General features: G+C 45.0%; 2 protein-coding genes across 2 annotated transcripts in view; one reads left to right on the forward strand and one right to left on the reverse strand.

Moving 5' to 3' along the window:
- Positions 1-9,905: 9,905 nt before the first annotated feature.
- On the reverse strand, positions 9,906-16,347 carry CDKN2C (cyclin dependent kinase inhibitor 2C). Its single transcript, XM_083867863.1, has 3 exons — positions 16,181-16,347; positions 15,642-15,782; positions 9,906-11,926 (listed from the first exon to the last, which is right to left on the reverse strand). The coding sequence occupies exons 2-3, from the start codon at positions 15,768-15,770 to the stop codon at positions 11,549-11,551; spliced, it is 507 nt and encodes a 168-aa protein (XP_083723989.1). The 5' UTR covers positions 15,771-15,782; positions 16,181-16,347; the 3' UTR covers positions 9,906-11,548.
- A 5,157-nt stretch (positions 16,348-21,504) lies between these two features.
- FAF1 (Fas associated factor 1) overlaps positions 21,505-25,084 on the forward strand; it is a 148,461-nt gene continuing 144,881 nt past the window's right edge. The window contains exon 1 of the mRNA XM_083867859.1: positions 21,505-21,624. Coding sequence (XP_083723985.1) covers positions 21,580-21,624 — 45 coding nt within the window. The 5' untranslated portion in view covers positions 21,505-21,579. The remainder of the gene's footprint in view (positions 21,625-25,084) is intronic.

Raw genomic sequence — 25,084 nt, forward strand, 5'->3', positions numbered from 1 at the left:
AATTGCACTGCAAAGATCCAGAGCCTAGACCTGTGAGAAATCTCTAAGGAAAAGTCTGAGGAAGGCATTCTTAAAAATAATTTACCATTTAGTTTCTTCAGTATGGTAGAAACTAGATAGAGCTGTTCTGCCTCCCCTCAGTCTTTCCATTTATAGAAAGTACCCAATAACATATAAACCTTTTTTGAAATGTTTGGGAGAGTTCTCTGTACTCCAAGGGAGCTGGTGTTCTCAATATTTATGATATGTACCCAAAATGATTTCTCTCCTTTAGTGTCTCCAGTGCAAAATCATTACATTGCCAGAAATAAATTAAGTCTAACTTGTGGGGGAAAAAAAACTTGGGTTCTGTCGTGTGTTTCATATTGTACCATTATGAAAATGGTATATTAAATTCAAATACTTCAATTGTACCATTAGATGTTGTCATTATGTGGCTGGCTAATTGATAGGTTATTCAAATGAACATTATAATTTTAGACTTCTTAGAAGCATCCATGTGAAGAATTTCCAAACTTCAGAGAAGTAAACTGGGTGTTAGGAAGGAAAAACATGTACTGAGAATATTTCCTAATGCATGTCACTGAAAAATCATTACATAACTGCCGTGTGCATTCCAGGACTTGGTGCAGTCTATTTTTAAGAGCCGGTATGAAAGAACTTCCTGCTATTTTTTTCTCTTTGAAAGCTGCTTTGTGGTTCATTAGATCATTTTGTCAGGCCAAGTCTTCTGCTATCCTTAAATCTCAATTTTTCCTGCTTTTTTTTTTTTTTTTTTTTTTTTAAGGAAAAGGGAAACTGTATCAGAAGGAAGAATGTACTGAGCATAAGATACCTTCAAGAGTAAGGTACATTGTGTAAGTGTTGCAGTGGTCCCAGAACTGAACACTTCCTGACCAGGCCTAGTATTATTAAACCCCAAAATAAATCTGAGCATAACAAACACAGGCATAAGAAAGGCAAAAGAATTTGTATGCCAAACAACAGCACTTAGTAAAAATTTTCAACTTTCTGTTTATGAGAACAGATTTTTTTTTTTTAATTAGAATAGTTTTAATTTCATACTGATCTCCAGTGTTATCCCAGATCACTATTTGATCTCCAGTGTTATCCCAGATCACCATTTTGACCATAATTTAGATAATCATGACCATTAACAGAAAACATTTTGCTTAAACGCAATGAAAAGTTTTCAAACACAGGCTGTGCAAGATATTTCAGAATATTTTAACTGCAGAGAAAGTTTACAGCATTGGTGTAGTTTTGCTGTTAAAATCCTGGACAAATAGACTGATAGAGGTAAGATGGCCACAGGGACCAACACTTTCACCTCCTCTGACTTCCTGCAAAACAAAGGCCATGGGACTTCCTGAATTAATTTCTTTTGAAGCAAGAACGTATCTTTTAGGTAATGGTACAGTCAAGTGAGAGAGAACCCACTAAATCTGCTAAAAGTATTTAAAAGCATTAATTTTATAGACAGAAAACATTTGTACTTGTAAATTAACAGGCAGTTCATTGTACGTTAGAAAGGCCTTTTGTGACTCTGTTACTTCCATCCCTTGCAGAGGAATGGGATGGCAGTTTTTGGTGCCAAACAGCACCAAATTGTGGTAATTGCTGTAACTCTTGCTGTGAACCTGCTCTGGAAGTGTCTGGCAGGGAGGCAGCGGGACGTGGCAGGCACAGGGCTGGACACAGGTCACACCTGAGCTGCCCTCCCTGCCACGGCTCCCACAGCCACCTCTGCTGATGTGGAATGGAGCTTTCAACACAGGGAGCAGTTCCTGAGCTGCCTCAGTTCTCATAGAAGGGGAACAATCAATTGTGGGAGATGTGGAGCACTTTGGGGGGCTGTTAGATGGTGCTTTCCTTGGGGATTGTGATGGTAAACTGCACTGATGAGGACATTTAGGGACCCCAGGACATTTAGGAACATTATCCCACCAGAAGCAATTCCTTTCCCCCTTCACTCTGCTGTCTCTGTAAAATTTCATCTTTGCAGAATACTTTTTGGATCGTTTATTTGTGCACTTTTGTAGATCTTTCAAGTTGGTTTTCTTGCCAAAGAGAATGATCCAGTCCTCAACTATAGTGCTCCCAACTGAATCTCAATAGAGCACACACCCCTCTCCCTCTTTGCATCAGAACACTCTGGATTTATTTTCCTTTATTTTCATATTTATTTTCAGAGGAAATATCTTCACCCAAAAAGGTGAAATCTGACAAAATTCTGCTTATTTCAACTAAGTTTTTATTAAGAAATTATTGCAGGTCACTTAAAAGTCTTCCACTGCTCTGCTTAACCTTGTCCAGCACTTCATAATAACATCTTGTTTTCAGTTGCTTGTCACTGTTTGGGCTGGTATTTTCCAAGCCAAGCATCTGCCTCAGGTTTAATTTTTGGCAGTTGCCAGCTAAACCACTGTAGTAATTTTCAAGAACAAGGTTAAAAAAATATTTTGCCCATATTAAAAAAGAATAATCTGCTTGCTTCCTTCATTCAGAAGTATTGGTGTCCCCATTACAGAAGGAATTTGAAATGCAACACCATCACTGGTCTACTTTCATCCATGCACCTTTTAAGCAGCAACTTGGAATTTGGCAGCACCACTGCTGTGGTTTCACAAATGTACATCCAAATGTAAAAAAAGTCAAAAGACTCAAAAAAAAATTTAAAAAAAGTTTTTAAAAAATCTAAGTTTGCATGTAATTGGTTAAGAATTATTCACTTCAGTCATTTTGAATTTTCCAAAGGCCAGCCGAAGCTGACTGAGCACACTGTGTTCAGGAGTACAGTCTGTGCCCAAGGCAGTGGGGACCACGAGTGCTCCTCCCTCCCTGGGAGATCTGGGTGCCTCTCCTGTGTGCACCCTTCTCCTGCTGCTGCTGAGAAAAGGAGGATGGGTCACAAAGATGAAAGAGTTTGAGAGGAGGCCTGCAACCAGGGAGCAGAAAGTGAGAGGAAGGAGGAGATGAAGACAGTGGAGTCCAAGGAGACAACTACTGCTGACCAGTAATAATTCTCCTAGGACATTGTGGACAGAAATCAGTTGTGGAAGCAGTTCTGCCTGATTAGGGGAAAAAAAGATTATACATATTTACATAAAGAGATCCTGCTATGCCATGGGAAAAGGTATGATGTATTGGGTAAGGAGATTAATAAGCATCATAAAGGAGATAAAGTTAAGATGCCAGAGGAAATAATTAAGAAAAAATAGGAGGGTGGATGTGAAGCTGAAGCAAGGAAAACTAGGAGATGAAAATAGAGTGCGAAGTGTGTAAGAAGGCAGGAGCCAGGGAATAGAGAGATGGATAAACAGTGTAGAAGAGAAGGAGCTGGGAGTTATCTTAAAACAGCACAGAGGAGAAAGAGAAGGCAGGAGCCAGGCAGAAGAAAGAGCATCAAGGGAAAGAAGGGATGTGAGTACAGATTGAACTCTGAGAATAAGCTGGTCTTCTGAGTCAGACATAGATGCAAATTGTGCTTTATCTGTAATGGTATAGGAACAGGAATCAGGTATGACTAACATCTATAGCCACATTTTCTTTTCTTGTTAGAGATCTTTATCGCATATTCTGGATCTCTCGAGCCAGAGCCCTGGAGTTAAGGTGACCGCATGTCATTATCTGTTTATTTTTCAGGCTTCCTCTCTCTGTTTTTGTTAACAAACATTCAAGTGCCTAAAGTACAATATACAGCTTTTTTTAACCACAGTAAAAAGTATCTGTGCAAAATACATTTGAAAATGCTACAAGGAATTTTGAAGTGATGGGTAGGGCTGCCAGCAGTGTCCCTCACTGGCAGAGCAAAGCAAGGCCTCACATTGAGCTTGATGGCCTTTCACAGTGTTTGTCCTCTAAGAGGGCTTGCTCCATCCCCATTACATTGTGTGTAACCCATCACAGGGGTCAGCAGCACTGCCTTGGCAATTTTACCTCCCACCAGCCAGGAGCACTGCCTGGAGATGCAGGGGCAGAGAGTGGGAAAGGGCTGGGTGCTGCCCACAGGCAAAGCAGAGGTGGAGGTCACTGAGCAGCAGCCAGGGAGGGGAGGGGGAGTTGTCCTGCACCCATGGTACTGCTGGAGCTGCAGAGACACCAGTTCTACCCCTCCAGTGGCAAAACAGGAGGAAACATTGAAATTTGCCCCTACCGTGGTGATTCAGCTTGCAAGCATTTGCCATTTATGTTAAAGAAATTCCAGAGTTTTTTATATAAATGGCAAATGCTTCCCCACAAAACAGTGTGTTCGGTCTGTCACATTTTCTGCAAGCTGAAGGCAAGCTTTGCAGAACTGAGCTTTACTTTCCTTTTGAGAATGAAAGCAGCACTGCTGTCAGAAGATTGAGTTGTTGGTGTGTATCAGCTGATAGAAAAAATTACTCTGCACATGGTCTAACATAAATTTTTTAATATATACTTGGGATCTGCAAGTGTTGATTTGCTGTCTGTTTATCTGTTTGTCATACTGATAGCTTATATCCACAAGCTACGCTTCTAATAACAACTCCTAGGGTTAAGGTTGCTGTTACTGCTTGGTTCCTCCTAAAGATTAAACAGAGCTTAAAGTTGGTGCATTGACGTATTGCTTCTTGAGGCAGATCTCTGTTCAAATTCTGACCTACGTCCCAGCTAAAAATGTGTTCAATCTTTTCTTAATTTGTACTAGATAGTTGTGTACATTACAAAATCGTCTCACAATTTGGCAAATTAAGTTGTCTGTGGTTAGCTCTGGAATTGCAGAGATATTGCAGTGCACTGCAGCATTGCATAATGAGGTTCCCCAGACTTTCCTTACTCGAGTGAGTAACAGCAATTCTTATCTCTAGTGAGCATCAGATTCGTCCCGTTTTTGAGAAAAGAATTAGTATCAAATATACCATAGGCATGTTATGCCTTGTGGCTGCAATGTTGTTTCAATTAACTTCCCTGAATATACCACAATGAAAAGTGTCAGCTTTTTGCCTCAGAGGCCTATAATTAGATTAAATGAATACTGTTAATTATCTACTACCTTCTTTACACAAAACAGTATGTTTCCATAAATTAAAATGCTCCTACAGGAGGAGATTGTTGATCTCTGCAATACATCTATACAGTGCTGGATTGTATCAGGTGAAGTGTAGCACAGCTCTTTGTTTACAGCCCTTATTTTACAGGAGTTAAAACAAATTACATCTGAAAAATCCACAGACATCACACTATTTTAAAGCATACATGTTGGTGCAAGGAGGTGATATTGCTAAATGTTACAGTGCTCATGAAACAAATACACTTCTCTCTTTAACAGATGTTCTCTATAAAATTCTCTTAGAGACATTAAATACAGCTTTGTTTGTGTACCTACAGTCACACCCTCAAGGACTATGTTATGTACAGGGAAAAAAACTGCTTTTTCTAGCAGGGTGTACTTCTCCTTTCAGAAAATTTTTAAGAGTCCATTCTGTAGGAAGCATTTACAATTAACTTGGTTTTCAGGCCTGTATATATTCCAGCTAGTGTGGACTAAAAACCTCCTCTGCCTGTTCTCCAGCATTACTAGATGCAAGCAAAAGTTCCTGACTGATCAATTCAGTCCCATCCTGGCATGCCTGATTTGGGAGTGCAGATTTTCAAATGGTGGTACGTCACCTCTAGGGTAACATATCTGAAGCAGAAAGTACTCTTTTTTGATTTGACAAAGTGTATCCCAACGTCCCTATTTCCATCAGAATAGATATTAATAACTTCGGGCCTGAACATGCGATCCTCCCTCACCAGAAAATTACAATTAACTTTAGCAGAAGCCCTCATTCCGGCCTGCAATATACTCCGCATATAAATGTGATCTGTACCCAGGATTGCTCTTGTGTTTCATTAAGGTCAAACCCTGAAAAGCTTTTGAATACTCAGTGTTCCTACAAGGCATCACATTTTATTGTGGTTCGTGCTGTGTATCTTTTCCTTTAAATGTTCATTAGCTCCGTGTATAAAAGTGTTAATTAAAATATCATTGTGCTGGTAATAATCTTAATATTGAGGAGTGAAGAGGGCTGTGTTGCAATATAAATGCTGCCCCGTTTCCTGCTCTCAGGGTGTAACAGGAGAAAGAAAGACCATCTTGATAGGCACTATCTGCTGAAGGAAAACTTTCACAGAAGCTGTGAATCGACTTTAACCTTTTAGTGGCTGCATTGTGAAAAAAATGTTTCAAGCTTCCTACCCAGAATTAGGCTTCTTGAATTTAAAGGATTCATAAATGCTAGTGGCCCTTATAATTACTGCTACAAATATCAGAAAACAGTTACAGAAGAACAGAGAAATGCAACTGGAAACATGGTTCAGTGGATTTCTACTTCCCTGAAAAGCTGATTATACTTTTGGCTGATTCAGTTTCTTTCAGAGGGAATTTACCCTTTCTGGCAGTTTAAGTCTGGTTGCACCAACGGCACAAAATCTATCTGGGGATGAGGAAATTGGCTCAGGGTCCTGTGTGTGTTAAACTGAAATTTGCCACCGAGCTCTAGATTTTTGTCTTTTAGCCCCTGAGTGCCCCTTGTTTTGTCAGATTCAGAAGCCATTTTAACACTAGTTTAAAAATAGAGCCATTTCATTTAAGCTTTTGCAGGTGCCTTGCCCAATTCCCTGCTTTCCCTGCATGACTTATCTTGTAGGATAAGCCACTAATCAAAGGTCAAGGTTATTCTGGAGTATCCAGCATAGGAGAGTTCTCTTTCTCGTAGATCCTTAAGCTGAACTTCGCACAGTTACAACTGATACTGTGCTAAAAGGTAATTCAAACAGGGGAAAAGTACAAAATGACAAGCAGGAACCTTTGACACTGTAAAATGTCCCTGGTGACTTGCATTTAGTGCTTCTTCAAAACGCAGAAGCCATTTTACCACTCAGAGCCATGGCAGAAGTGATTTTTTTTTTCCCCGAGTGGAGCTCTGTAAATTAAGGCGTCAGAGCCAGGCTTGGCACATCTGGCTCTCAGAAATGTGTCATGTACTTTACATCCGAAGATAATTTTCTCGCCTCTGTGGCACAGGAGCCAAGAAGCATGGATTTTTTTTTTTTTTTCCTCCCCCCGTCTCGCCTGTCTGATTTTAAAATGTTACACAAGGTCACGAAAAGCTCCGGCTGGGAGAGACACCTTGCTACCCATTTTTTTTTATATTTTTTATTTTTTTTTTTAAGGAAACCTGAAGACAAACCTGCTTGGTTTTGCCTTCTACGTTTGCTGCGGTGGGAGAAGATGCTTCTGCATCCCTGGACGCGGGGCTGGGAGGGGAGAGCCCGGCGAGGCAGCGGCCACAAAGATGTGTTAGAAACATCCCCCCGGCAAAGACCTGGGTCCCTTTCTCTGTACTCACTGCGGCTGCGAAAGCACCGGAGTTTCGCTGAGGAGACTCCAGTCCCGGCTGCGGGGAGAGGGAAGAAAAGGAGGGAAAAAAAGGAAAAAAAAAAAAAGGGGGGGGGACGATAGGAAAAAAAAAAAAAATAAAAAATAAAAAAAAGGGGGCGCAGCGCAAGTAGCGGCGGCGGGAGAGGCGGCGGGGGCGGCCGGGCCGGGGGGTCCGAGCGAGCCCCGGGCCTGTCGGCGGGGGCCGGGACGGCAGCGAAGCGGCGGCGGAGCCCGCGGAGGAAACTAAATAAATAAAATCAGACTGTTATTTAAGGCGCGTAAATTTAAAATTATTTGGACAGGAAGAGCAAGGGGAGCGGAGCCGCAGGAGCCAAAGTAACGGTTTCGGAGCCGGGCGCGGCCCCCCCGCCCCGCGGCCCCGCGCCCCCCGCGCTCCCCGGGGACCGCCCGACCTGCCCGGAGCGACCCTCCCTCCGCCCCGGGGACCGCCGCGGCCCTCCGGGAGCACCGACATTTTGAGTGCCCGTGTGCTGGGGCAGGCTGTGCTGAGAGCCGGTGAGAAATCTTTCTTTCTCTCTCTCTCTCGCTGTCCTTCTTTCTCCCCCTTTTTTTTTTTTTTTTTTTTTTTTTTCCTTCTCTCCCCCCCCTCCTCTCCTCCCGCCCGCCATGCAGAGGATAACAGTCCCCACGGCTAAATGTAAAAGCTTTTCTCCTCTCGCTTTTTCGAGGGAATTTCAGCACTTTAGTCAGGAGATGATAATGTCTGGCTGCTTCTGGCTGCCCAGTGAATTCGCAGGTACATGTGTGGAGGAAACTCTTTTCTTTCTTTAGGAAGATGAAAAGTGATAGTTTTCTACTGTGTTAACTCTTTCTTCATGTGAACAACGCAAGCCATTCCCTAGGGAGCTGATATTTTACCCCACCGTGGAATAAACCATTGATTCCATTCCTCTCCCCACACTGAAAGCTGGAAAGAAAGTATTTTCCTGTACTTAAATGTGCAGTGGGTTATTGCACTGGAGAATTCACCTTCAAATACCTTCTCATTCACTGTCCCCCGGCTCAGGGCAGGGCAGTGCCAGGGTTAGCCCTGCACCTCTGCCCCTCTCTGCCCAGCGCCCACAGATCGGGTGTTTCACCCTTTCACGGTGCTGCTGCCGCAGATGGAACTCTCTTCGTTCCCTGCAGGATCCCCTTTGGGATCTGCCCCTTTCCAAAAGGAGTCCAGCAGCCCCCGCCGCTGTTCCGAGGATAATTTAGAAACAAAGGTCAAGTGTAACAGCTTTGCTCATCCGTGTAACTGAAATAGGGGAGAGGGCTGTTGCCCCACAGTTGTGTCCTCACACAGCCTGGTCACTGTGAATCCTGCTACAGCTACATTTTATGCTCTATTTCTTCACATTTTTCTGCGCTTGCTGTATTTGTTTCTATTTATACCTCTCCTCTCGATGCTGCGCTGTTTGCTGCCGATTCCTGGGCTGCTGCAGGGCGATCTCTGCTCCTGCCTGGAGACTCACTTGGCACTTGCTTTATGTCTCAATAAAAGTTCTCAAAAAAAAAAAAAAAAAAAAAAAAAAAATCTTTAGCTCCATCTCACACGCTGCAGTTTTTGCATCTCTGGGTAAAATATGGTTGTCGAAATTTTCAGGAATATGCGAATTTTTGAAAACTGTTGCCAGAACACTGTGGGGGAAGAGCCAAAGCAATTTCTGACACCACATGCGATATTACAACCCTTTTTAGGTGTCAAGATTCTCTATTAATGAGGTTTGCTTTATATTATTTTCTCCTCGCTCAGTAAACATAAAGACTTCTGGAGGAAAGCCATTCCCCAGCAGCCAGGCACCTCTTGCACTGACAAACCCTGTAAGGTGCGTGTAACCCACAGCTGACTGATTCCTTTGCTTTCCCAGAGGCTCCTTCCAGTAACTATTAACTTCCTGCGGTAATAGACAGCAACTTTTGCTTTCCAAGTATCTAACTAGGAATTTCAATTGATCACCTTGTTTCCGATAGATTGAAGGGCTCGCAGGGAAAGCGCAGCGGTGAAATCAGATAAAACACACCTTTAAACCAGACTATCGCCCATGACTCAGCCCCGGCTCTGGGCATGGCCGGGGGGTGATTCCTCCTGCCTTTTACCCTGAACTCCTGGCACGCAATTAAAGCCGCTATTTCTGACTAGGCGGGGCATTTTTCTCGGAAGAGAAGTCCTATTAAGAGCTATTAAGCCACTGCTTAAACTTCGCCTTAGCATAAATTAAATGCTGAGGAAGTTTCAAACGGGCTTGGAATGAGGGGTTTTAGTGGTACAGGTGGAAAAAAAACCCCACCCAAAAACCAAAAAAACAACAAAGCCAAACAAAAAACAGTGAGAAAGATGGATATTACCTTCTGGTGTAGCACGGAATTCCTCTTTGCAAGAGGAATGGAGAAGGAAAAGGCTTGGAGCATCCTCCAGGATATGAGGAAAAGAAGATGGAGAGCAACACAGTGAATTGGGTCACTTCACCTCGGGGACCTGTGGGTTACGTTGCTCGGTTTAATATTTCAGGTGGTTTAGTGCTCTTTTTACCCGGAATTTTGGGGGTTATTTCCCCAGTAACGCTTCCTATGTGCTGCCCTGCTCCAATTAATGATCATGCACACAAATTTTCATATTTCACAGAGGTTTTTAATCAGAACACAGCAGTGTGACAGAGCTTATAGTAAATGTGACAGACAGTTTCAGCAAATTATTTTTTTACTCAAAAATGTAGTAACTGATTCTGGGGGGCTAATTAAAAAAAAAAAAAAAAAAAAAAAAAGTTTAAAACTAAACCACTGTATTCCCTCTCCTCTTTTAAGTGCTATTTGAACTAGTACCATTTTGCATTGATTTAAAACCTTCTATTTTGCACGACTGAAATTTAGATTATTCAAAATTAAGCACTTTAAACTGCCCATCTGCCCAACAAGTAGATCCTGTACAAATGTTAAAAGTTTCATAATAGACTTTTCCCGACACGGTGCTGAGCATCGTTAGCTCCTGTTGAGGCTGGAGAGGCAAATGAGTTTCAGTCTGGTGAATACTCTCAACTGTGTTGCAATAGAAAATTTCCAATGGTTAAATTGTGTTTTAGGTGCAAGCAATAACTTAACTTCACAAATATCGAAAGTGCTGCTTCCTAAATGTCACTGTATTCAAATACTCTCGTTTTGTGAGATGCTGTCATTAAAACGGTTTATTTCCAGACAAAAGAGAATAGTTGGTGGAAAGCAAATATTACTAGGAGAACATCTAAACTGCAATCAGCAGATGAAGTGACCAGAAGTCTTGTGTTGCAGCTTTCATGTCCTCTTGCTTTTCACAATGGTTCTCTGCTGCTTGTTTTGAAACTAGACAAAACATCTTCTGCAGTGCACAGTAAACACGAACTACTAAACTGAGCTGTTTAAAACCTCTGGCAATCGAAGAAACGCCGCTTATACTGTTTCTGGTAACTAAATTCAAAACCAGATTGGTGAAAGTTTAAATACACAAAGAGGAAAAGTGTCATCTACATTTAGAAAGTAAGTGACCTAGTTCTACAAGCTTTTGTTAGTGACAAAATACAGTTACTGCCTAAAGCATCTAAACGCCATCCACTGTCCTCAGGCCACGCAGCCTTTGACTTCCAGCTCTGCCTGTGCAGGGGCTGCAGGTGACCCTTTATTTAAAGGATGTTTTTATCTAAAACAGGACCTCAGACTCTTGAGCCTGACCGAGAGGGGTGGGGGGAGTGAGGAGAAGGGAGGGCTGCACAGAGAGGTGGGAGAAATCACAGTAAACTATTTCCTTTTCTTAAAAGTCCAGCAATATTAAGCATGTGAATAGTAGCTCTTGTATTAATGACTTGATGCGAATGGCCTAAAATAAATCGTAAATGTTGATACTGGAAAACTAGATATGAGCAACCAACATACACACGGATGAGCCTGGGAGTACTGTGTAAAGTGAAAGGTATAGGAAAACTGCTGGGAGCACGGATTTAGAACTTTTCTCTTATCTAAAAACCCACCTCTGGAATTTCTCGAGACTTACACTACCAGCTGTTCAGGAGAAGGAAAAAAAAAAATAAAGTAATGTGGCAACAAATATTGGTAAAAAGGAGGGAAAACACCCCAAAAGAAGTCTGCACGCCCTCACGTCCAAAAGACAGCCCGTCCTAGCGGGGTTCAGTCCATGCTGGGGGAGGAGGATGAGCTGCTGGCCTCCAGGAGCTGCACCACGGCCGCCCTCCGGTAGAGCCGGGCCAGGTCGCAGGCGGTGGCCCCGCGCTTGTTCTGGTGGCCCACCTTGCACTCGGAGCGCGCCAGCAGCAGCTCCACCACCCGCACGTGCCCCTCCTGCGCCGCCAAGTGCAAGGGCAGGTTGCCGTCGTTGTCCTCAATGTTCACATCGGCTTGGAACTCCAGCAGAGTCTGCAAAGTGTCCAGAAAGCCCTCCCTGGCCGCGTCGTGGATGACGGCGAAGCCGGTTCTGTCTCTCAGGTTGGGGTTGGCCCCGTTACTGAGCAGCCGCCGGGCGATTTCGGGGTTGCCGAGTTTCATCACCTACGAGAGACAGAGGAGAGTTGGATGCCGCGGGTGGGGGTTTGCTCCAGCCCTGCCTCCCGTCCTCGCTTCTCATCCCTGCCTTTCGTCAGAACCCAATTCTCATTTCAAGCAGGCAGAGGAGACTCGCTGTAAAACTAATGACACACCAGAACATCCAGTTTTTAATGCATTTGTTACTGAACTCGGTGAAATTGTGCAAGATGTTATCACTCCGGTGGTCATAGCTTTGTGCCTCGGGAAATTAATGCCTGAAATAGCACAGAATTGGATATAACTTTTTTTTTTTTTTTTCCCTAATGAGGGTCATCTCAGTTTCTTAACATATAAAAATTAAGTATAGTTCATTTTTATTTGGCTAAGTGTCGAGACACCTCTGCATTACTGTTTAATCTTGTTAAACAGCAAATATAGGGTCTCTGAGGAACAGATATTTTACCTCAGCAACAGCAAATGTAGAATGTGTTTTTACAAGCTTTCAGGTGTTTACATTGTCTGTGCATTATCATAAAACAAATATTTGGACTGTACCATAGCTCTATCTGTTGAGAAACATAAATGCTAAAAGAAATTCTTCTCCCCAATATTTGTGTTTCATTAAGTCACCCAAAAAAGAAAAAAAGTCAAAAGGAACATTTCAAAGTGACAGGAGTTCTATTCTAAAATCAATATATTATATTATACTTTCATGAGCTTTCTATAAGTAAACTGAGGCTATGTTCTGTTGTTAAAACATCCCTTAAAAAAATACAACAACAACAACAATAATTGAATTTTCTGACTGTTTCTCTCAGGGAAAAAAAAAAAAAAAGAAAAACTTCTTTCAATTTTCTCAATTGCACCATAAAACTATCATAATTAGAACACAAATCTCTCTTATTTGTAACTTAACTGCTTGCACCGATTTCCTTGTAATTCCTAATTTTTTGTTTGCACACTTTCCAAAAATGAACACTGAAATGTATAATGTGTAATCTCTTGCCTATAGGCAGTATTTTCCTGTCCTTGTAACTGGTCTCACTGTAAATATAAAATTCGAAAAAACCCCAACTCTTTTCTATTTTCTTAGAGAGAGATATTCACACATTGATTTGAAAATCTTGGTTAAAAAAAAAAAAAATCAGCATGAATGAGGATTACAGTGTAATAGATTTAGCACAAGGTACAATTTCTACAGGGGTCTGCTGAAAATCTCTCCTGACGAAAAATAATTATGAAGTTTTGAAAGGAAAATGAGGTATAATAAATACATTTATATACAGCATTTGAAGTGTAAAGCAGCCCAGCACGTTATAACCACAGACAGGAGCAAAAGTGCAGATAAGACAGGCTGGGATTCAGGGAAAGAGATCTCTGTGTGCCCTAAGGCTCCCAGCTCCCGACTCCCAGCCACTTCTTTCACTTCTGACCAGAGATGGAAGCGATGTAAAAGAAAACAAGATCATTGTGATCTCTCTTTGTTTAGCAAAAATCGGACATTTTGATCTCTTTTTGAGAGCCCAGGCTGTATTATTTGTGAATTCAAAACATATATTTGGGTTAAGTGGGAGTTTTCGGTGCTCAGGCCAGGGGACTGAAGGCTTCAGTTAAAGATGCGAGGGGGAGAAAATCCTGTAAAAAGGTGGTGCTTTTTGGCCCTGGGCTACAGCTGAACAGCAAATATCCTCTATATTTTGCAAAGTTATGTTTGGGGGGAGGGAGGCGAAGAAGGAGAAAAGCATTAATTGAGTAAGTCTGACGAAGAGAGCATAAGGGCAAGAGATGTATTTGAGGCCTGCATAGGTACACTTCACCAGAAATAAAAAGGACAGAGCAAAACAAGCCGAGGAGTTGTTTAATTAAACAAAAATCCAGAGGGAAAATATAAATTCATTGGCATTAATATAGGAGCACTCTCTCCGTTGTAATTGAGGGAGAGATTACAGAGAGATTATCTCACAGTGCAGAGTGCACTGACAGAGAAGTCTTTCGAGCATGGCCAGGCACCCACAGCACATTTCAGGATGATACATACTGAAAATAAGTCGACAGATTCTCCTGTTTTGACTTTTGTTATGGTTCATTAGCACAGTTGTTATTAGGCACCCCTAAGAAGTATCGTTAGGCACGGGTGCATGTTTAATATAGCTGGATGCTATGTAATTGTGTAAAATATACCTTAATTCAGGATATGGACAGCTAGCTGCTTTTAGAAAAAAATATCCAGCACTCCTGTAGGACAAATTGGTTTTCAGCCCTTGTCCTGAGGGTAAATCAACTAGTTAAATGTTTCCTGCTTTCTTAAAGAATTTAGTTGGTCTAAGTTTTTAATTTAAACCCTTTTGCTCTCTTAAAAGTTGCTGCAAGTGCCTGCACTGCCATGCGATGCCCTATTTAGGTGTTAACAGCACAGCGAGGAGCTCACAGATCTCCAGCTTCAGCGAAATTATCAAAAAAGGGTCATTCCTGCATTATCAGCAAGAGGTGCTTATTTTCCAGCTCTAACATTTTGATGTTAAGCCAAAAAGCTGTAAATACCTCGAGTACATTCACAGGTTCTATGCTGTTTAAAAATACAGAACTTTCAGAAATTATTAGCATGGTTTTGGGGGAAGAGGGGTTAAAAAAATGATTTTACTTATATATGAAATGAAAAAGATCTATAGCTCCACATTGAATAACTTCCACATCGCAATACTTATAACTTCAGTGCAAATAACCACACTTATTTTCCCTCTGGATTTATAAATCACATTTTTCACTATTTGGTAGGTATTCTAACCTTTTTTCCATCATTATCTGACAATATTAAAAGCAAAATCTTCCATCAGTTCCAATAGTTAGCAGTTGGACGAGTTCCAACTCCTGCCTGCACAACTGCACGGTTAAAAATTAGGACACAGCACCCTATACGATCAGAAAGGAAATAACTGGAAGCAGTGCCCTGCTAGCCGATCTGAAAAAAGCAAATTTTAAAGTGTTAAATATGAATGAAAAAGCAAGTGATTCAGCTGGAACCCTGGCCGCAAGGCAAGCTCTTAATGTACATCGGAGGTACTCGGTTCTGAGCAGCGTGCTCCCAATGAGAAAGGTCATTCCCACAAACACAGTATAAAGGAAAAGTACCATCCACAGCAGACCCCAGAACCCAGACGAGCCACGCTTTAAAACACATTGCAGGGAAGAAAAAAAAAGAAAAAAAAAGGGGGGGGGAAAGGAAAAAAAAAAAAAAAAGAAAGAAAGAAAAAAAAAAGAGAAAAAGAAAGAAAGAAAGAAAGAAAGAAAGAAAGAAAGAAAGAAAGAAAGAAAGAAAGAAAGAAAGAAAAAAAAAAGAAGAAAAAAAAAGGAAGAAAAAAAAAATAAATCCTAAGCTTCAGAGAACAGAACATTTGTGTTTACAGACCTGCTATGAAATCCTGCTCACCTAAGCTGATTTCTTTTCATCTCAGCTCTCTCATTCCTTGCCTCCTCCCCACGAAGTCACAAAATATTAGCAAACTCGTAGCCCGTTTGACATTGAGGGTGATCCCCGATTGAAAGAATGGTTTTGACCAGTTTTATTTCAAGTACGTCATTTTAGGGAGTTGGAGCCACTAAACTTATAATATGGCATCCAACGAGTTTGAAAAACCACTCGAATTTCATCCACCAGCCTGCTTAAAACGTTGTCTTTTTTGGAAACCCGGGTCACGTAGGTACCAGTGATGAAATATTTTCTCCCTCTCTGGATACCAACCTGCAGCGCAGTCCTCCCAAATCCATTTTGTGCATTGACGTTTACATTCTTTTGCAACAAATTAGTAAGTTGCACTAGGTCCCCCTTGGCAGCCGCGGACGCCAGCTCGTTCCCAGAAGGCTCGGCCATTCTTTAGGGTGACTGACGATCGGAAAAAAGATGAGATTTTTTTTTTTTTTTTTTTTTTTTTTTTTTTTTTTTTTTTTAACCAGGCATGGCATCGGAGACTGACAGAAGGATTGGGATGGTTAATCTTCTGGAGTAAGACCTTGTAGTAAATACTCGTAAAAAACCTCCTTGCCAAGAGCCCGCCCCTAACTCACACGTGATTTATTCAGCCAAACTGCAGCTCCACTTGAAGGAAGATTTTTCTTTGCTTCCACATATAGAGTAACTCTTATTAAAGACTTTGGCCGCTTTCGCAGGGGGGGAATAGATTAACAGCTATGCAATATATCGTATATGTTATAGGTAACACATATACACGAACACCGGAGACTCACTCAGACCTGAGATCTTGGGAGAAGAAGACAACCCACCCTGTTCACAGTCGGTTGCTGAAACTTAGCAGCAGCAGCAGCTCCGAGGAAAGGTCTCCTGTAGCAGTGTGCATCCAAGTCCCTCTCGGGATACTCCCTTCATCCCCCTCCGCCGCCTCAGGCCGGGCCCAGCCGGGCAGGGGAGGACGAGCCGCTCCCGCGGAGGGCCGGGCGCGGCGGCGGCGGCTGTCCCGGTTCCCAGCTCGCTCCCTCGGCGCTCTCGCTCCCCTCAGCAGCAGCAGCAGCTTCACTCCCGCGGCCCCGCGCAGTCTCGGCGCAGCGGGCGGGCGCGATCCCGGCCGGCGGCCGCCCCCGGCGGCGGCGGCTCCGGAGCATCCAGGAGGGCGGCGGGCGGGCGGGGGGGGGGGGGCTGCCCTGAACCGCCGCCCGCGCTCAGGGCATGGAGGAGCCGCTGCTCGGAGCCGTGTCCACCGCCGTCCCTCCTGTCGCCGGGGTGTCTCCGCCGCCGCTGTCCGGCCCCGCCGGGCGCTCCCCGGGGCAGCCTCTCCTTCCCGCCGGGACAGCCGCTCCTTCCCGCCGGGACAGCCGCTCCTTCCCGCCGGGACAGCCGCTCCTTCCCGCCGGGCGCTCCCCGGGGCTCGGGCCGGGCTCCTGGCGGGGGCAGGGGCTGCGCTGGTGCCGCCGCTGCCCCGGCCCGGCTGCCGCACTGACAGCCCCGCTCTCCTCCTCTTCCAACTTCGCGAAATAAAGCTGCACTTGCCGGTCCGCGGCCGCCGCCTCCGCCCGCGGCTTTGCGCTCCCCCTTTTTTTTTTTTTTTTTTTTTTTTTTTAAGCACAAACAATCGCTACTTCTGTTTCCTAAGGACACGAAGCCCACGAAGCCGGTTTCTCTCTCCTTTCCACCAACCCCCCCCGCCCCTTTGCCGCCGCCTCGCTCCCTTTTTTTTTTTTTTTTTTTTTTTTTTTTTTAACCTCATCAGCTTTTTTTGAAAAGAAAAAAAATTTGAGCGCTTTTTTGAGTTGAAACACCCGCCCACATTTTAACGGCAGAGATTTAAGGAGGCGCGGCGGAGTTCGGGCAGGAAGGCCTGCAGAGGCTCCCGCCCGCCCCTGGCCCGGCCCCGCCGCGCTCCCGCCGCCCGGTGCCGTCCCCTCTCCCGGAGCCCGGGCACGGCACTGCCCTGCACGGCCAGCACGGCCCGGCTGCTTTTGGGAGCAGCGCTGCTGCCGCCTTTGGGGGGGGGAAATGAAAGGAAAAGGAGGTTGTAGCCGCAGGAGCCGCCGCAGCCCGCGGGAGGAGCGGGATCGGGGGAGCTCGGCGGTGCCCGGAGCTTTCCCCGGCTGTCTCCACCTGTCCCGGGGGAGAGGAGCCGGTTCTGGTCCCGGTGCGGCCCCTCGGCCCTCGCCCGGCGCCCACGGGCAGCGGCGGCGGCGCGGGCTCCTCTCTCATGCCGAGGACAAGGTCAAGGATGGAGGGTCAATGTCAAGTTGTCTTAACGGTGGAAGGCGACCGTCCACGGCAGCACCGCCTGCTTCCCGCGTTTCTGGTGTCCTTGATTGATTCGAAAGTGCCATTTTGAAGGGGAGCCGCGCCCGGGCACCGAGAAAGACGCGAGGACTTTCTGCTTTTCCTTCCCGGGGCGAAGGAGCGAGGATGGAGCAGGACGGGGATGTCACCGCCACTCTGCCCAGCAGTGTTTAGTGTCCTACAGGGCTTTAATGGCTGGATTGCTTTAGGTTTCAGGGACCCTCGGAGGACTGAATCTGCCAGGCGAACCCCCCGGGAGGTAAGCAGCGATGTCATGGCTCCCTGATAAGCACACGGAAAAACCCATCGCTGGCAGGGGCGACCCGCACGTCTGTTTTGTGCGTGGAAAGAGATTTTGAATGTAAACAGGCGTGGGGCAGCCCGGGGAGGTGCCTTAGGGAGGGGAGCTGGGGTAGTTACGGCTCCCCCAGCGCTGCCCTGCGGGGCAGGGGCCGGGGGTGGCCGGGCCCGAGTCGGGGCCGCCGGCGGCGAACAGAGCCCATCCCACGGCAGAGAATCCGCAGCTGGACGAGGCCAGACTTCGGGACCTGGCTCTCCTCTCAGCTCCGCAATTCTCTCCCTCTCCTCTCTCCAATTCTATTTTCCTGTACTGATTCCCCCCTCCGCGCTTGTTGGCGAATATTATAAAGGTGACAAGTGTGAGCTGCCTGCACACGAAACCGGGAACACAACCTTTATCAATTTATCCCTGACCCCCTACTCCCATTCCCACTAAAGGAGAGAAAAAACACCTGTATTTTAAGGCCCTCATTGTAGTAATTCTCGTCCAGAAGCAACACTGCTTTTCCCCTCTCCTTTTTTCCATTTTTAAAAAAGCAAAAATATAAATTATAACTTCCCTCAAAGTTAGCTTTAGAAATACATGTATGCAAGTATCAATTTATTCAAATACAGTTGCTTTTCTGCATAAAGAGGGAATTTATATGTAAAACTTGGATTATTCAGTCAGATGGCTTGTAAATGACTTATTTCGTGACTAATTACTGCCTAAAATCCACAGGCCTTGGTGGTGTTACCTGTTGCTAACTCAGTGCAGAATTAGACCTGCAAATATTACAACAGTCTCACACTATTTTTGTTGGTTTACAGCTCAGAATAAAGTTTCTATCTTCTGTTAGTCATGCCATGTAACAAAAATAATTAAGTAGAGTGTAGCTGGAGTGCTGCAGGCCTCCTGCAACTAAAGCTGCCTGGCCAGAAAATGCTGTCAAACTTCCTCCACCGTGCAGGTCTGTCAAAAGCCTTTGTAGAAAGCAGTTCGTTAATCCTGATCATTTCCTCTCATGGGTGATAAAGATACTCCACCTAAAGCAGAGAGATTTGTCCCAGTCGGCTCCAGAATCAGCAGAAAAAAAATAAAAATCCAAACCCCAAACAACTTCTGGAGGGAGATATTATCATCGGGTATTATAAGGAGTAAAATAATCGGCTTCCTGATTTGTGTCTCACTCGTTGGAGGATAAAACCCACCTGGAATGGCTCAGAGGGGCTGTGAGAAGGCAAACAGAAACTTTAGCTGTGACTTGAACGTGAACTTCCTGCGATGTGGGGCACATGCAGCTTTACACCTTTTCTTCATGTCCTGGATCAAATCCTTCCTGTTTTGATCTAATAGAGATATCATTATTTAAAATATGACTGTAATAGACATGAACGCCCGTGTAACTAATCTTGACAACATACCTATAGCTTCAATTCGAGCCAGGAATTAATTGGCTTTAATCCAATTACTAAAACTCGCTTTTCAGCCTTTATTATAGTTACTCTCTAGTAATGTGTGGGTGGATTTGTTTGTAATTTAGCATAGGCTGTCCCTGGCATTGCACCATAGCTTGTACTTAGTACAGAACTGTCTGTAACATCAAACTGGAAAAAAAAAAAAAAAAAAAAAAAGAAGAAAAAAAAAAAAAAAAAAGAAAGTGCAGGTGTGAGGGCAATAATTTATCATCCCTCCGGTCGGTGGTGGGGAGCTCACGTCAGCGGGCAATAAAAACCTTTTGGCGAGCCCTGCCAACATAAACTACAGCAGGAACAGGGTGAAAATGCAAACCCCAACTTTCCTGACGCTGTGGCTTCGCATCGTGAGTGTCGTTTCCGTGTGGCCTCAGCCCGCGGGGAGCCCCGGCAGACCCCAGCCCGGGCGGCCCGGAGCCCGCAGCAGCTCTGAACAATCCCCAGGGTTTCTCCTGCCATCTCAGACCCTCCTGAGGGCACAGCTGAGCTTTCCCTGCGCCCCTCTCCGCACGCAGTTTGTCCACCGGGCTCGCCGAGTCCGAGAAACCTCCTGTAACCCCCGCGGATGGAGAGAGAAACAATAAAGAAACGCTGCTTCCTAAACCCGGCAAAATGTCTTCATTCAAAGGTATCACAATGTAGCGTTATCAGCTGCTCGGTGTATCCGTGACCTCGGCTACGACACTCGCAGGACGCTCTTACAAAAAGCAGAGCAAAAGATGTTGGACTAATCAGCAATTTGGTGTCCCAAGTGTGTGTTTTATGTCGGTGCTCAGGGGGTACAGGAACATCAGGTTGTAGGAGGAAGACTTAGAAAGCATCAGTTAGATTTGCATTTCTAAAAGCAGATTTATTTGCGGTGTGTAATAGAATTGTATCTTACAGCGCTGGAGTGCTAAGCCTGAGCGAGGGCCGCTGGGCAGATCACGGCGTGCTGGCTCTGAAAGACCTGTGAAAAACGCATTTCCTTCTTTTGAGCCAAGTGGGAACCCGGGGGAAAAGCGGCCGCTGCCCCGAGCGCCGGGCGGTGCGGACACCGGGGGGACACCGGGGGGACACCGAGGGGACACCGGGGGGACACAGGGGGGGCATCGGGTCACGGCGGGGACGGAACCGGCATCGAACCGCTGCAGGCACCGAAACCAGCGAGATCCCGGGGCGGGGATGGAGGGAAAGAGGGAGAGGGGCAGGGACGGGAGGAGTGAGGGATGGACGGATGGATGGAGGGATGGACAGATGGACGGACGGATGGATGGATGGATGGACGGATGGATGCAGGGATGGATGGAGGGATGGACGGATGGATGGATGCAGGGATGCATGGAGGGATGAATGGATGGATGGACGGACGGATGGAGGAATGGATGGGTGGATGGACGGATGATGGATGGATGGATGGATGGATGGATGGATGGATGGATGGATGGAAGGATGTCCCGCTCCCGCACAGAGAGGCAGGCCCGCTCTCCGCCCGGAGGCCGCCCGGCCCGGTTTCCCCGCACCGCCCGGGAAGGCGGCAGCCGGCTCCCCGCAGACCTGTTAGGCCGCAGCCGGCGGCGGAGCCGGGCAGGGACACTCCGCGCCGCCGCCGGGCCCGGGGAGCGGCCGAGCCGCGGGACGGGGCATTTTAGGACGTGTCCGCCCCGCGGTCCAGCCGCGGCAGCCGCGGCAGGCAGGGCAGGGCCCGGGGCTGGCTCCTCTCCGCTCCCCGGGCCCGCTGTCCCCGCTCGGCCCGGCCCGCCCCCGGCCCCGACAGCGCTTGACAGGCGGGCGGTCACGTGGCGGCCGCAAAGCGCCTCTTTGCGACCTCAATGACAGGCAAAATGTGCGACACAGGCGCTGTGGAGGCAGGCGGGGAGCGGCGCTGCCTCCTCCTCCTCCTCCTCCTCCTTCTTCTCCTCCTCCTCCTCCTCCTCCTCCTTCCCGGGCCAGCGGCTGAGGCAGCGCTGCCCGCTCCCGGCCCCGCGCCCGGCCCGCCGCTCTCCTGCCTCCTCCCCTCGCCGGGCCCGGCGGGGGCAGCCCGGGGGCGCCGCGGGAGCCCGAGAGCGGCGCGGCGCCTCCATGAGCTCCTGAGCTCCCGCCCTGCCCCGTCCTCCCCGCGGCTGCGGCTCCAGGTGCGGCGGGTCCGAGCAGAGCCGGGACGCATCTGGCTGCAATGGCGTCCAACATGGACCGAGAAATGATATTGGCTGATTTCCAGGTAAATTTCAAGCCGCCGCCACAACAGCCGTGGCCTCTCGCTGCTTTTCTCTTTCTCCTCGTTGCTGTGGCTGCCTGTTCTTTGTGGGGAAGGTCCGGGGTGGTGGGTGTGAAGCCCACCCTCTGGAGCCTCCGCTATGGCTTTCCTTCTTTTTTTTTTTTTTTATTTGTCACAAATGGGGATGGTGTGCCCTCTTCTCTCAACAAAATGTCTTCTTTAACTTAGAGAGTTTCAGTTTTTAATTAATAATAATAATAATAATAAAAAGGCTTTTCATCCACTTTGCTTGTTCCTGCCCTCTGCAAGCAGCCAGGCCCTGGGACAGCTGTGAGGCAGCTCACTTGGAAGAGGCAAATGCCAGGGAGGATACAAAACTCACCAGTCCACATGATTTGTCACAGTGTTTGTAGTGAATCACTTGCTGGTACTACAGATTAGTGCTGAACAGAGGTGTTTCCATTCCAGCATCAACACTAAACTTCATGGTTGCCTCAGCCTGTGACTGTTGTGATGACGGTAAAACTCTTTCCACCCCATTCCAAACAACAGAGTGTTTGTGTAGAGGGGAGGAATATGCTCTTCAAAGCTGTTTGTTACCTTTCCTTCTCTCTACAAAAGGGTTGTACTTTAACTTCAGACTTCTTAATCTTATCCCCAGAATAAAGCCTTTCTGTAAGTAAAAGTGATGTGTTCAGAAGCGTCTATTGCTTCTTAATATTGCTTGTTTTTATATTATTTTTCTAAGACTAAGGAAAAAAGTAGAGGATACCTGCATTTGAAATAGTGTGGGAGGGAAGCCAAACACATTTGGGAAGGGAATCAGATAATATTTGAATATACTTTTTAAATATTTGCTTTTCAATCCATCAGTTGTTTTTTTTTTTAAAGTCTGTCCATTTGCAGTGATTGTTCTTATGTGGATAGGCACCTGGATATTCTTGGATTGATTGAACATCTGTATGTTCAGCTTCTTAAAAGACTGTTTTCCAGCTGTTAGCAGTGAAACTATTTCATTTAGTTAAAAAGAAAAAGTAATTCTTCCAATTCATTCTGTGTATGTGTTTCTTTGGAGCTACAGGTAGGGTGACTGTGCTGTGCACAGTAATTTCTGTGTATTATGTAATTAAGTAATTCCTCTGTTGCAAAAGGCAGCTGGTATCTCCCTGATGTAACTCCTGGAGTTCCCAGCTGATAACAGGGAACTGTCATTCCCTTCTGTACCCCAATATCTTACACCCATGTGCATTAAAATGCTCACCAGATGTTACTGTACTGATACTGCTTTGTTGTCCTTGGAGATACTTTTGTGTATACAAGGGATGACATCCCAATTTCAGGGCTGGGATTTCACAAAGGAGTTTTTCCAGGAACAATACACTGTATGAAAGGAAACTGGGATCCCAATTCTGCATTGATTGCAGTGGGAACAGATTCTTACAGGATCCCACACTGTTACCTGACCTTACAATCAGGAATCCCAGATAATGAAATTAGTGGCTGATGAATGTAAGATCATTTGGTTTATAGAATTTTTCAATACAAAGTTACACTTTCCAGGTGTTTTGTGCTGTTTTGAAGTATTGTTGTGCTTGGATTTTGAAACCATTAATAAAAGTATTAGAGCAACTGCAGTGTTTGGTGCCATGAAGACAAGTAAGTATCATTGCAAACTTGCAAGTGGGTGGCGGAGTCACAGGAACCAGTTTTAGATCAAGGATGGATGACATAATGTGTCTGAACCTAGGAAATATTTTGTCATATCCCAGTCCTTACTTAAAAAGGACCCAAACATTTTCCTCTTGTATTTCAGCAGACAGCTTTGTTTTTCTGTCTCATTGTATTTCTTTTAAAGATAATATCAAGTGTCTACCTGATTCTGAAGTACTGAACTGTTAATTGTCATGCTGTTAAAGCTTCAGATTAGTAAAGGACAATGTCAGTCATTATTAGGCCTTATATCTTTAGACTGTTACAAAACAGTAAAGGTTTTGGGGTCTTTTAAGTACTTGGTGGAATTTGCAACTCATTCACTAAGAATATAAAATGGAGAATAAAACATTATATGCAAAGTAATTCTGCATTATGTTCCCTTCTACATTTTCTGTACATTTTAATTAATAAATATGTTTCTCAGAGTTCTGCTGCCATCTTCTATGTTCATGTGAGGTGTCTTGTTGAAGAATGTTGCACACAGTGAAAATTTCAAAAGCAATTCTGTGTAGTTTAGTTCAGCTAATCTTTGGTGAAATAAACTGAGAGGGAAACTTCCATCACCATTTCACCCTCACCTTTCCCAAGTTATGTTTAAGGGGAATAGAGTAGAGGCCTTTAAACTTCTGAAACTTGAAAGGGTTTTCTCTCCCCACTAAAAAAAAAAAAAAAAAAAAAAAAAAAAAAAAAAAAAAAAATCATAATTGTGCCGATGCTTGATGCTTTCCTGAAGCTTTCCTGGATTTATTTTATATCTTCCAGAGTTATTAGGGATTTTTCCTTGGGTTTCAGCTAGAGCAGGAACTTGTATTGCATTTGCTTCTTTTCTTTTTAGCTCTGATTGTAGTAACAGGTTGCTTCTGCATTTGGAGGTACTAAATAGAATTAATTTTTTAAAAAGTATTTTGCATATATACACACACACACACACACTCACATATACACACATATACATAAACCCATGTAATTTTATGAAATATTTTAGGTGTAGAGTAAAGCGCAGTGACTGATCTACCAAAGTATTTTTGCGTAATGTCTCCAAACAATTTAAGCCTGTTCTGGGTGGTTTATAATTATTTTCTTTTCCTCTCCTTTTTAATGAGGCTACTGTGTGCTACCCAGGGAGCACAAAATACGTATTCATGCATGTGGGCTGTACAAGCAACCTGCCTAACTTTTCCTTCTTAGGCCCACACTTAGGAAAGATTATGCAGAAGCTTTGCTTTTGTACATGAGTGGTCTGATTGTTTTCAGTGGAAGTAGCTGATGTGGAGTCCAGCACACAAACAAGTTTTGGCTTTTTTACTAAATGCAGTTCAGAACTTCTCCACAAAGTGTCATTGGCATAAAGGAGAAACTCCAGAGGAAAAAAAAAACACAACAGCTTGTGTTAGTAGCATAAATTCTTCAGAAAGGTATCTGTGTGTGAATTGGTGATGCTGCAGCATACTTCACATACTGGGGGAAAGAAGGGTGTGTCATTTCTACCAATTTTTTAACTACTCTTCTTCTGTTGTTTGTTGTGTTTAGCTGCAAGGTGATCATCCATCTTCAGTGGGATACCCAGGTGCTCTCGTGGTACAAATATACTCATGATCTCTTGCATTTTGGGGGTCTGCTTTTCACTATAAAGAAAACAGATTTTTTTTTCTTTTTAAGTTGTAAAATTCAGTTGCATAGAGCTTCATTTAATTAACATAGATTGGTCTTCATTCCCAAAGTTTAACTTTGAGTGTTGGCAGAAGTGTCA

Source organism: Zosterops lateralis (assembly GCF_965231275.1).
Source record: "Zosterops lateralis genome assembly, chromosome: 9".
NCBI classification, from domain to species: domain Eukaryota; kingdom Metazoa; phylum Chordata; class Aves; order Passeriformes; family Zosteropidae; genus Zosterops; species Zosterops lateralis.